Genomic DNA, 13629 nt, shown 5'->3' on the forward strand with positions numbered 1-13629 from the left:
GTGAGGCATTTCAGAATTTTCTTAGTCCTCACCGCCCAGGGCTGTCAGCTTCCACATTGGCAGCGTCTGCATCACATGGTGGACGATTACCTCGGAGCCAAAACAGAGATGGGGAGCTTTCCAGCTGACGATCCACTGACTTACTGGCTTACTGGGTCATGAGAATATACCACTGGCCAGAACTTGCCAAGTATGCTATTGATTTGCTGGGCTGCCCTGCATCCAGCGTGCTTTCAGAATGGGCATTCAGTGCTGCAGGAGGTTTCGTTACTGATCATAGAACACGTCTGTCCACAGACTCAGTGGACCGTTTGACTTTTATAAAAATAAATCAGTCCTGGATTACCAGCTATGAAGCCCCTGATGCCAATGTCACTGATTAAGTCTTTTTGGGATGTGGAATCTCTGCAGGACTTCGAGGCTGCCTAGCTTTGAGGGTGTTCAATCATTTCATCTGGAAGAAAGGCGCCCCGACACCCAAAGAGTAATTTTTCTGCACCTGTTTGACAGGTGCATATCATTGCAATTTTTTACAGCAAGGCCAATTCTTGCTTTCACCCAAAGACCAATTTTTACGTACCCGTTACTTCTACCCAAAGTCAAAGTGACACTAGAATGTATCCAAATAATCTTGTTTCCAGTGCACTACATTGTGGCCTCATCATACACACTGGCTCGCCAGCTGTTGCTGAGCAAAATAAAGGCAGCTTGCAGGGAAAATTTAATTTTTTTGGCTATATAAATGCAAGTATTGCTGCAGCAGATTCTAGACATGGTACAGATCTGCCACTTTACAGGTAGACTAAGGGGACCCCCCAGGCACTATATTGGATGGAATTTTTCATCTTTATGCTTTCACTTTAAAAATCAAAAAATAATTGCTCATTTAACCTCCCTGGCGGTATGATTGTCGGATTTTAGGTGCTGAAAGTGGTACAATTATTGTGCATGGAAATTTGGCGTTCTATATTGTAGGCCTGTAATTCTTAGGAATAACTCACTTAAATCTGTCCAAACCAGAGTCTAGTAGACATCCGGGTATGATAAAGTTTGAAACACAAAATCATAAATTATAATATAATAAATAACTATAAATAATAACAAAGAATAAATAATGATATTTGAAGCGCTTGACAATGTGCATGAAAATGAATATATAAGAATAAATATAAATAGTCAAATAAATCCAGCGGTGAGTAAAAATTCCTAAAAAATCCAGCAATCAAAATAATGTAAAATTATAAAAAATTAGTGACACCAAATGTGTAAAAAAATTCACATAAAAAATCCACATAAAAATAAATATATAGGGATGTATTCAGAAGGTTCAATTATACAGGTGTAGAATCCTGATTGGTATAGAGCTTTTGATCACTAGCAAAGCTGTTTAAAAAACACTTGCTTAATTAAGGTGCTCATTGACCTTCATAGTAAAAATGTGTTTTTTGCTTCTATTCACAACCAATGTGAGAATCATAAACAGGCAGATAAGAGAAAAAACCAATCATTGTGCAATAGTTAGGATACCAAGGTACACAGGCAAACTTCAATCCACTCACGTGTGCCTTATAATGATAAGGCATATGCAGGTTTTACTATAGCAGTCAGCCGCCTTAGACAGAAGCAGATTCAGTGCAGTACACTGTGTGATACTGCTGATCTGCACAGAGCGTCCTTGGCTCCTCCCACGCGTTACATCACAGTCACGTGACTTTTTCAAGGATCACAGAATTTTTGGGGGGCCAAACAAGGGTGCAATATTACTAGTCATATTGCTTCAGTAAACATGGTAAATTTTGAAACATGGGACGGCACAAATTCTAACGTCACAATCAGGACAATAGAACCTGGTTTCATTTCAGATTTTCCTTCCTGTGTCATCACGCTTTGAGCAACAAACTATGCACAACCTTGTGGGTGCTGCCTTTTTTTTTCAGTTGGTGGGATGTGGTCCATAAAGTGATGACCAGTCAGGCGTTCTGGGTTGACAACACCAGCAGCACTATGTCCAGCTCTGTTTGCAGTTGTTGGTGTGTGGTGGTTCAAAAAGGTACGTTCTGCCGTTCTGCAACTTTCCAAAAAAAATCAGCATGAACCAGGCATTCCATAGGCATTGCTTACGAAGATGCCTGAATATCTTCTTATAATACTTTTTTGTTTTCTCATGGCTGGATAAAATGTCATTGCCTGATCGGCTCTGTCAACACCACCGATGGTGTTGTTGTAGTCTATATAACCACTTGTGGTTTCATGATGTCTTTCCCACCTTTTGTGTGTACCATGACAGCGGAGGTGTTATGGATTGTACTCATTAGGCACACATCTTTTTTTGTCACGCCATCGCAGTGCCATCATTTTGCCTTTCTGCCAGGCAACCATTTCTCCTGTCTTGAGCTTCTTATTGCCAAAGGTTGGCGGCATGTCATGCCAGTTAGCCCTAATGGTTCCATAGGCATTCATTTTGTTCTGTAGATGGAACACATAGAGTTCAGGAGATGTGTAAAATTGTCTGTAGTTACACAATAGCCCTGATTCAGCAATGGCTCAATCAATGAAAGAACTGAAGAGGTTGCCATTCCATAATGACTGTATTTTTGGTTGAATTTGGTTCCTTTACCGGTATATAGGACAGAATTCCAAATGTAACCAGTGCTCGATTCACATAGCATGAAAGATTTCGTGCCCTCTTTGACGCTATATATTGTATCCAGTTGAGCCTTCCTTTGTAGGTCATTAGACATGCTGATGTCTCTATCTGGCACATAGCTCTGTTGGAAATTTTTCAGAATCATCTGATATATCTCCCAAATCTTCTTGAGTTTGGGTGCTGGATGAGTCGTTTCGTCAAATGCTTCATTATTTTCAAAGTGCAAATATTTCATTATCAGGGAAAATTTGTACTCCGACATGACCGTGCCAAAGAATGGAGTGGCTAGTAATTTATTGGTTGTCCAATACCACTTTTGCAGGGGTTTCCCCACCGCTCCCTGAAGAATTATTAGGCCCAGAAATTTCCAGATGTCCTCTTTGGTCACTGGTTCCCACTTTCTGCTCCTTGAAAACATCCAATGTGTAGCAGCTTCCTGCTTGTGGTAGCGGTTTGTCTCCGTAACTATTTTTTCAATAACCTCATCGGTCAAAAATAGTTGGAGGTATGCCAAGGTGTTGTCATTTTCAACATCCACTTTGATACCAGGTGCTCCAGTAAATGGGAATCTTACAGGGATCCGTACCACAGTCAATAGAGCACCAAGTCCACACGTCACTGAGGTCAGTCACAGGATCGTCGAAGAAATAACTTTCTGTGTCTGATGATGAACTTCCCCACGAATTGCTATCACTCAATTCTGCAAGTGATTCTGTATTGCTATCGCTGTTTTTCAGCATGTCATAAATCACTTTTGAGATAGAGGCGCGATTTTTTGATGCCATGGTCATTCTCCAGTTTCCAGGCAGAAAGTACAGTAAAACTGCAGGCAAGGGCACTGGATAAAGCACTGGGGGGCCAACTGAGGTAAATTTATTAGATACAGTAATGTAATACAATAAGATTACAATGTATGGTGTGTGTTGTGATTTACACTTTTTGAATCTGCCGCCGGTTCCACCCCCCTGCGTCGCGACGCTCGCAGGGAAGGGAAGCCGGAACACACAGAGGATCGAGCGCAGGATCCAGCCGCCGTACACAGCGGGAGTACATTGCAGGATCCTGGGGACAAGGTAAGTAACCTCTTCCAGGATCCAGTGAAGCAATCCCGAGTGTGGCTCAAGGTTACCGCTAATGGTACTGAAATCTCACCCCGAGCCACACTCGGGAATACCACCAAGGAGGTTAAAAATTAAGTTTTTCACAAACTTTTTTATATTGATACATGTCCCCCAGGGCAGGACCCAGACCCCTATAACCATTGTATGCCCAATAACTTGCATATAAGCTTTCAAAATGGGCACTTTTTATTTTTGATGTTCAGGTCCCATTGACTTTTTTAATGGGTTCCAAACTTTTGCGGTGTTCAAAAGTTCTGGTGCGAACCAAACAGGGGTCCGTTCAGCACATCCCTATTGATCACCACTATTTTTTTTATTTTTTGCACTATAAATGAAAAAAGTCTGAAAATTTTGAAAAGGCCCCCATTTTTTTTTTAGTTGCCTCTATAAAACATATCCAATAAAAAAAAATGCAAAAAATCATATTTCTTCATAAATTTAGGCCAATATGTATTATGCTACATATTTTTGGTAAAAAAAAGTCCTAATAAGCGTATATTAGTTGGTTTACATGAACGTTATAGCGTCTACCATCTATAGAATATATATGGGAATTTTTAGTCATTTATTTTTTATACTGGTAATGGCGGAGATCGGCGACTTGTAGCGGGACTGTGATAGTAATGCGGGCAGTCTGAAACCAACTGACACTTTGTGGGAACCAGTGACACTAATACAGTGATCAGTGCTAAAAATATGCACCGTCACTGTACTAATGACACTGGCTGGGAAGATGTTAACACCTCAAAGGCGACCGAAGGATTAAATGTGTGCCTAACAGTGCTTAGTGTGTTTACTGTGAGGTGCTTTTACTAAGGGATGTGCTGGTTTTTATTCCCTGCTTTGCAGGGAAACAAAAATCAGCACACCCCTGCTGACAGGAGAGAGCTCTGTATTGTTTACATAAACAGAGCTCTGTTCTGTCTCCCTCCTCGCCTATCAGTGGGTGCCGGCAGTCATCCATTGGTTGCTGATTGGCTTGTGCTGTGTCAAATCGTATCACAGTGGGCGCACCAACATACATGCTAGGTACATGATTCGACACAGGAGAGCCACTCTGCCAACATACCCATACGTGAGGTGGTCAGCAAGTGTTACTGGCACCCTATTATATCTATAAATACAAAACAAAATTGTATTTTTTCTTTGTCTTTGACAGTGTACTGTGATAACTTAAATTGTATATCCTGCATACTCCAAAGACTTGTTGTTATCATTTTCTTTTACGTGTTTTTTTGTTTGGCTCTAATGAACGGGGTCTCTTGGAACTCTCAAAGAGTTGAATTATCCACATGCCTTGTGCTTTCTCTTCTTTCTCTTGTTGTACTTCTCCAGCAGTGATATTGTCTGTAATAATGAAAAAGTATGGCCATACACTTGCCATTTTTGTTGCCAGTTTTGGAGATTTCCATTAGTTTTTAACTACAATAATTATAAATAATAATGGAGTATTTTATTTGAAATTGTATGGTCTGCATAGCTGATAACATGGGATTATGATACATAAATTGAATGCCAAACATTGACTATGATTTAAAGGGTATATATTGTTCCTATGCTAAATTTGTTCATGGACAATTTCCTTTAGGAATCTGTCACTGGTAGAACTTCTGCTTCCACTGTCTGAACCAAGGGACACAGAAACATAATTTCATGGCAATGTAATTTTGTTATTTTTTGTTAGCACTGCAATACTAGTTCACTGCAATTTCAGCTCCTTTGGATGAAATACGCTAGAGAAATACACTAAGTGCCTATTGCAACACTGTCCCAATATAATAATATATATTAATTGCTGTCCAGTCTTGGTAAAGATTACATCAATAAAATAGTCTATTGCTAAACAATACTGGTTTATTATTTCAGAAATAAAGCCCATCTAAACTAGACACATGAAAACATGTAAAAGTAAAGCAGTTCTGCTTTCTAATATTCTACCATTTGTATTCCATTCTACAATTTTTTTTCCTGAATTAATAAACTGATATTTTGTATTAGTTTTTTATTTAGTATTAATATATATATTTACCTTAATGGAAACTTTATTAAACCTGGACAGTAATTGAATGTATTGGGAGACCTTTAGGACCTATTCACTTGTGTTAATGCACGTGTGTTCATTACAAATTCATCACAAATGGACTGGCAATGCACTGCAATTGATCAAAAAATTTGCAAACCAGCCAGTATGTATATTGTGATGCAATACGGTGCTCATGAATTATGGTCTACTGTACACATACATATAGCGTGTGTCACGGAACGTCCCACACTCCGCTTGAGTGCTTCCGTCATATACCGCTTCCTAAGTTCTGGAACACAAGTCCAATGGATCTGGCTATAGGAACCCCAAGAACTAGACAACACCAGTCTTGGAGTACATCAGAACTAACTTTTTATTTGAGATCTCACACACATTTATACACCAGGATGACTCAAAGCTAACCTAATTAACATGAGCTAATTTACTACAAAATGTACCCAGACCAGATGACAGACTTGTGGGCACCGAGCTTCACACATTAATATAAACACAATAGCTGGAGCTAATTACAATTAACAATACAAACAACAATCTACCCCCTCCTCAGCCTAGACCATTCGTCTCCTAGCCAGGGCTGGTGGCTAATGTGATCAGCTCTCTCAGTTAACATAAACACAGGTTGATGACACCAGCATCTCCTCACAGGATGTGTCCCAACAGAATGAATCAGTCTTATCAGCAGGGGGCTGCTGGAAGAACCCCCCCTCCCTCTTCAGGGACACAGATCCACAGCAAGGAGTCCCCAACAGAATCAAACAACAAACAATATATACATATATATACGACTGAGTCCGATTAGTACAGTTCAGACCGGACCTCCAATTCACCCCACAAAGAGCACCGTTCCATTGAAAATCCAGGGCCCATAATCAAAAGGCAACAGGCTTGCATTCAGTCCTCTCCAACAGCCTCTGTCCCGGCTAGGTCTGTGACAGCGTGTCTATACTAACATACATTCGGGGGAGAAGGGGGGAATTTGCACTTGGGTAGACAAAATCTGGAACAGCTATGACTAGTAACTAATCAGCTTCTAGCTTCAACTTGTTCAGTTAAGCTTTGAAAATGAAAGCTAAAAGCTAATTGGACTACACAGAGTTTTGATACATGGACTAGAACACTTCTTGTATTATTTATTAGTCGCAGGATTACATATATCACATTGATTTATTTAATTTCACAAACTGACACTTTTTAACAATATATGGTTTATTAAATTATCATGGTATATATAGGATTGCATTCAAAATAGCAAGTGCTGTTTAGGCACAGAATTCATTCAGTGTGTTTATCAATCATTACTTTTTTAGTTATAACAGCAGCTGCCTTAGTATATAATACATAATCACATAGGTGTGGCACGGGGGTATATGCTCAACAGCATATATGTATATATATATATATATATATATATATATATATATATATATATATATTTAACACTGTTATAAAAGCTAATTGGTTGTGATGCACAGCTGCTCCAGTCTTAATAAATCCCCTTTATTCTGTATCATAGTCGATACCTGGGGCTAAGGGAAAAAATGTTTAGCAAATCTGAGATTATATGTCAGAATTCTTATGTAATCTGGACGATTTACTTAAGGAGTTGAGAATATTTACACAATATATTGTATGGAAATTCACTTCAGTTATCCAGTCATGGGCCAATTAAATAAGTAAACAGCCTCTGCAAGTAAATCAGCCTCAAAACTATCATAGGTTTTTTTTTTTTTACTTGGTACCCCAGTGCTCTTCCTCAGTGCAAGAAAGCATAATTCAGTGGTATTTTATTTTTTGTTCCACTGGGGTGCAAAGTCACTCAAAGTTTAACTATTTAAGTTAAAGTAATTTAAACTTAAGCTATTTCTCCGTTTTACAAAATATAAGTATTTTGCTAATTGTTCCCCTCAAAACCATAAACTTATTTTAACGCTAAAAAGAATGAACTTAAAGAGTTTGTCAAGCCAAGATCTGTTTTCCTAGTAATGAGAAGAGTAGGGAAGAATTAGAACTTTTACTGCCATCGAAAGCTCTGTTAGAGAGATTTTTCCAAACTTCCACCCCTTTTACATTAAAGCGTTTTTTTAGGCATTCTAGCGCTAGAAATAGTGTCTGTAAAGCACCTGAAAACCATTTATTTCAGTGTGACTTTTCACACTGTGGCGGTGTACTTGCGGGACGTTAGGAAAAGTCCTGCAAGCAGCATTTTTGGGACGGTTTGGGAGCGGTGTATACACCGCTCCCAAAACAACTTTCCAATTGAAATGAATAGCCAGCGCTTCCAAGGCGCCTGAAAAGCATAGAAAAAACTGACAGGGGTTGTTCTAACCTTTCTGTACTCTACCCAAAGAAAATTGTCTTGGCTGGACACGCATTTCTAAATAAAAAGCACATGCAATTTAAAAGATACACAATTCACACATATTGCAGAGTTTTCTAGTGGAAAGTTTTGAAGTGTTCACTTATGTTTTGTGCATTAACTAATTTATATAATCACCTACCTTTTTTTTTTGTATTGATTAGAAATGTTAGCTACGGTATATAGTTTATATAGAACAATGTACTTTGGGTGGTTATGTAATCAGTTATTAATAAAACATCTTTGAAGGTTCTGCATGATTATTTATAATAGTTTAATTTAACACTGTAACAATAAACTGTATGCAAATCTTTTTTGACAGGAAACTAATGGCTGTTTTGAAGAAATATCTAGATATTTCCAGCAGAGGAGAACAGTGCGAGCCAATTTTAAGGACTTTAAAAGCATTGGAATATGTGTTCAAGTTCATTGTGCGGTCAAGGACTTTATTTTCACAGTAAGCCTTTCTTTTTGAAGTACCTTGTAATAGATTAGTACTGTTATTTTGATGAAATGTAGTATTATTGTTACAAAGAATTGTGACTTAATACACAGATTCTACTCTTAAATGTCAGTGGAAAACTGTAGAGGGATTTTCAAAAAAGTATTTTGAATTTCAGTGTCAAAGTTTGAGCATATCCAAAAATACTGACATTTTCCGCAGAACAGCTATGCAGTATAATTCTAAATATTATGAACCTGCTTCACACTATATTTGCAAAACAATATACTTTGGAATTATTTTTGTTGCTTTTTTCAGTATGTGGTTGAGCACTTTTTCACTTTTCAAGTGTATATGAATTTTAAACCTTTTTTATTAGGGGAGGGTTACAACCCCCAATAGGTTCTGCATGGAGTAGAGAAGGGTTTAAACTAATGTGAGTTTTTTCCTTTGCTGTGTGCTGTCTAGGAGATTTTTTTTTCATCACTTTCTGTCCCAGAGACCCAGCAGGAAGTAAGAGGTGATCTCCCCACATCAAGGGGATATCATCTTTTAGACAGCTGTCACTACAACTCGTTTCCCCATTAGAAGAAATTCATTTACCAGCTTATCCTGTAAACACCTAGTTTCTCGATTACATTTTGAATATCACATCACTTTCTGTACTAGGGACAATTGTCCCCAAGAGCAATAGGGTGAAGGGTTATGGTTTATTAACCACTTGAGTAAAAGCCTGAAAAACCCCTCTATTATCAGTTCATGTTTTCATTTTCAGTGGTGTGAAAGTTTTACTAAATCGTGCAAGGCTATACCCAAATAGATTTTTATATACATTTATACATATTTCTTATTGGCTTTATTTTTGGTGGTATTTAATCACCCCTTTAAAAAAAATGTTAACATATAAAAGGAAAAAAGACAACAACAAATTTTGAAAAACCTACTTTCTGTTTTAAAATATAACAATAAAAATGGCAGTACAAACACCCTCCAAGAATATTTTTAAAAGCAGACACCCCAAGGTAATCTATTTTTTTGCCACAATATTTTGGAAATGAAAAACATGTTGGTATTGCAATTGCTACCAGAGTTCCAGTGGGGTGGCGCTGTGTTCCTGGCTCTGAACTTCACTATGAAGGATGCTGTTTGAGACTAGTCACATGTAACCGTTATTTATACTGTTTACTAAAAAAGTGATTCTCAGCTTGATTCTCTGTTGTTATTGAGTCTTATAAAGACTATGCTATGCAGCCACATGTTACCCTTGATTGGCTCACAGACACATTGCTTTGAAGAGACTATGGGGGTTATTTACGAAAGACAAATCCACTTTGCACTACAAGTGCACTGCAAGTGCATTTGAAAGTGCATTGAAAGTGCACTTGGAAGTACAGTCGCTGTAAATCTGAGGGGAAGATCTAAAATGAGGGGAAGCTCTACTGATTTTATCATCCAATCATGTGCAAACTAAAATGCTGTTTTTATCTTTCTTGCATGTCCCCCTCGGATCTACAGCGACTGCACTTCCAAGTGCACTTGTAGTGCAAAGTGGATTTGCCTTTCGTAAATAACCCCCTATGTTTGTGCAGCTTTCATTATTCTGCTGCGTATGCAGGTTTTTTGACATTCTGAACTTGTTTTGCTTTATAACCTGTATTTCATCTCACTCTGTGGGTGGTGGGGGGACTGATATACATATACGGTAGTGTTTTCAGCTGTGCTGTTTGGTATTGAAAAGCGCTGACTACAAAAAGTGGCCTTTACTGGGGTATGAAAGGAAAAACCTGAACTGAGAGAGATACAGGAGCTACCATCACTATCCAAAAAACAACTCCTACTGATCCAGTAAGACCTGGAATGGGAATACTGCCTACAATCTCCTATCGGCAGCCATGTCACTCTCTCTGCAGCATAGACATAAAACATTGCAAGCTTCCTTTATCTCCATAGGTAAGGAAGCTGCTTAAACAATAGTAATGCCAAAAATACAAGTCTTTCTCTTGGCTTATAACTAAATTACCCCTTGACTAAATATGACAATATTTTGTACACTGTGGTCTAATGTGAAATTGCAAGTAATTATACAGGGGCTGATTTACTAAAACTGGAGATTGCAAAACCTGGTGCAGAGCTGCAGCTCTGCAAAGAAACCAATCAGCTTTTTTTTCCCATCAAAGGTTAACTCAACAAGCTGAAGCTAGAAGCTGATGATCGGCTACCATGCACAGCTGCACGTGTTTTGTACTCGCCAGTTTTAGTAAATCAACCTATCACATAGGTTGGACTTGATGGACTTGTGTCTTTTTTCAACCTCACCTACTATGTAACCCCACCATGCACTAAATATTTGTCAGGCAACTGCAGTAATACCCCCCTGACCATTACAGCAAGTGAGTGCTGCAGCAAATGCTTCTGTATGCCATACAATGGTTACATACTTTATAATGCAAATATGCAGGACTCTCAGAAGATGATGAACAGCAAACAATGTCAATATTGCTGTAGTCTCTAGCCAAAGCTTCATCAAATAGGCTGATTGAAGGTGGTGATGATATAAGAGGAAGAATGTGTTAAACAACTGTATGAAGTATTTTTGCAGCAGGGGTTATTCTTTGGGCTTTAACTGCTTCAGCCCCAGAAGATTTTACCCCCTTCCTGACCGAAGGACTTTTTGCGATTTGGCACTGCATCGCTTTAACTGACAATTGCGCGGTCATGCGATGTTGTACCCAAACAAAACTGATGTCCTTTTTTCCCACAAATAAAGCTTTCTTTTGGTGGTATTTGATCACCTCTGCAGTTTTTATTTTTTGCGCTATAAACAAAAAAAGAGCTATAATAAATATCCCCCAAAAATATATAAAACATTTTTTTTCCCTCAGTCTAGGCCGATATGTATTCTTCTATATATTTTTGGTAAAAAAAAAAAAATCGCAATAAGCGTATATTGGTTTGCGCAAAAGTTATAGCGTCTACAAAACAGGGGATAGTTTTATGGCATTTTTAATTTACATTTTTTTTATTAGTAATTGCGGCGATCTGCGATTTTTATTGGGACTGCGACATTATGGTGGACACGTTGGACACTTTTGACACTATTTTGGGACCGTTGTCCTTTATACAGCGATCAGTGCTATAAAAAATGCACTGATTACTGTGTAAATGACACTGGCAGTGAAGGGGTTAACTAATAGGGGGGCGATGAAGGGGTTAAGTGTGTCCTAGGGAGTGATTCTAACTGTGAGGGGGTGGGCTTTAAGTCACATGACAGCGATTACCACTCCTGATGACAGGGAGCAGTGATCTCTGTCATGACACTAGCCAGAACGAGGAAATGCTTTGTTTACAAAGGCACTTCGCCTTACTGAGGCTCTCTTACGCTATCGCCGGTAGACCGGCGGACATCAAGTCCGCCGGTCCCGCTGCCACGGTCATGCTGTACGCGCGTGTGCCTGCTATCTCCGGCTCTTAAAGTGGATGTACAGGTACGCCCACTTGCCCACTGCTGCCATTCTGCCGACGTATATTGGTGTGGAGCGGTCGGCAAGTGGTTAAAGATGTCCATGAGCAAGCAATTGTTCAATGAAAGGATATTGTATGCAACTTAAACACAAGTTTTCTGTGCTGCCAGCCAATAATGGCCATGTGACGATGCAAGGCTTCATGTTTGAGCCTGCCAGGTATCACACCAGTATCAAAATGGAATGGATGTTTGGATGCAAAAAGTCACACGTACCACTAAGGGTACTTTCACACTGGGGCGGCGGGTCCATTGACGGTAAAGTGCCGTTAGTTTTAGCGGCGCTTTACTGTTGTTTTAGCAGCGTTTTCAGCTGCTAGCAGGGTGCTTTTAACCCCTGCTAGTGTCCAAAGAAAGGGTTAAAAGCGCCCATGTTGTGGTGCTTCCGAAGTGCTTTTCAGGCGCTTCCGAAAAGCTGCCCATTCATTTCAACGGGCAGGGCCGGTGTAGGAGCACTGTATGCAGCGCTCCCAAACTGCCCCAAAGATGCTGTTTGCAGGACTTTTTTTCCCGTCCCGCAAGTGCACCGCCCCAGTGTGAAAGCACTCAGGAGACATGAGAGGCTCTTTTCAGGCGCTTTACAAGTGCTAAAATGCCTGAAAAGTGCCTCAGTGTGAAAGGGGTCTAAATGTTTCCAAATCCTTGCCTGAAAGGCAATTTGCTTTCCTGTAGTGTATGAAGTATCTGCCATTTAGACATGTGGTTTTCAGATTACCGATGCAAATGAACATTTAGGATTAGAAGCTGCAACATAGAATAAATGGTATGTTGCATTGCTAAGTATAATTTTTTAACGTACTTTGTGTAGTATTTCTCACAGTTATCAGCAAATTTGTGGTTTCATTTTTCTATATTTATGCTACTGATTATGGTGGCCTGCACTGACATTTCTGAGATACATTACTGTTTCAGATTATGTATATTTTATTTTTTCACCAGACTGTATGAAGGCAAGGAGCAAACTGAATTTGAGGAGTCCATGAGAAAGCTTTTTGAATCCATTAATAACCTGATGAAGAGCAAGGAAAAAACTACAATCCTTTTGCAGGTAAAGTTTGTTTTTGGCTCATCTTAATGCCGTACAACAGCACTAGGATACTGTAAAAATACTTTTTATGCAGAAAAAAATTGCTTGTCTAGGTGTCAGTGATAAATAAACCTTGAGTGTATGTTCCATTGTCACAATATTCACTGTAGTATATGAAAGGCATATGATGTATACGTGGATAGCAAATTACATGTGTTAAAAAAATTATTAGGTAATACCTTGCTATTTTCTCTAGCTGAGAGAGAAGCTGAATGTTGCAGTTTACAGTGTATAGCTTTAGACTTATAGACTTTTGTGATATGACATGCATGGTAAATGTCTTAGTAGGGTCAAAATCTGAGTATGGCCACTTTAAAACTGTTCATGATGGCTGCAATTTCATAACTCTTCACTTTTGCAAGTGTTAGCTACTCTAAGAAAATTAGTCTGCCCTAACAATACAACATAATAG

General features: G+C 38.9%; 1 protein-coding gene across 2 annotated transcripts in view; it reads left to right on the forward strand.

The window, feature by feature from the left end:
- The window catches only part of DOCK2 (dedicator of cytokinesis 2), a 475532-nt gene that overhangs the window by 195202 nt on the left and 266701 nt on the right, over positions 1–13629 (forward strand). For both annotated transcript variants that reach the window (XM_073620719.1, XM_073620720.1), the window contains exons 22-23: positions 8491–8625; positions 13070–13178. In XM_073620719.1, the coding sequence (XP_073476820.1) occupies positions 8491–8625; positions 13070–13178 (244 nt within the window). The remainder of the gene's footprint in view (positions 1–8490; positions 8626–13069; positions 13179–13629) is intronic.

The sequence above is a fragment of the Aquarana catesbeiana genome, linkage group LG03 (assembly GCF_042186555.1).
Source record: "Aquarana catesbeiana isolate 2022-GZ linkage group LG03, ASM4218655v1, whole genome shotgun sequence".
NCBI lineage: Eukaryota > Metazoa > Chordata > Amphibia > Anura > Ranidae > Aquarana > Aquarana catesbeiana.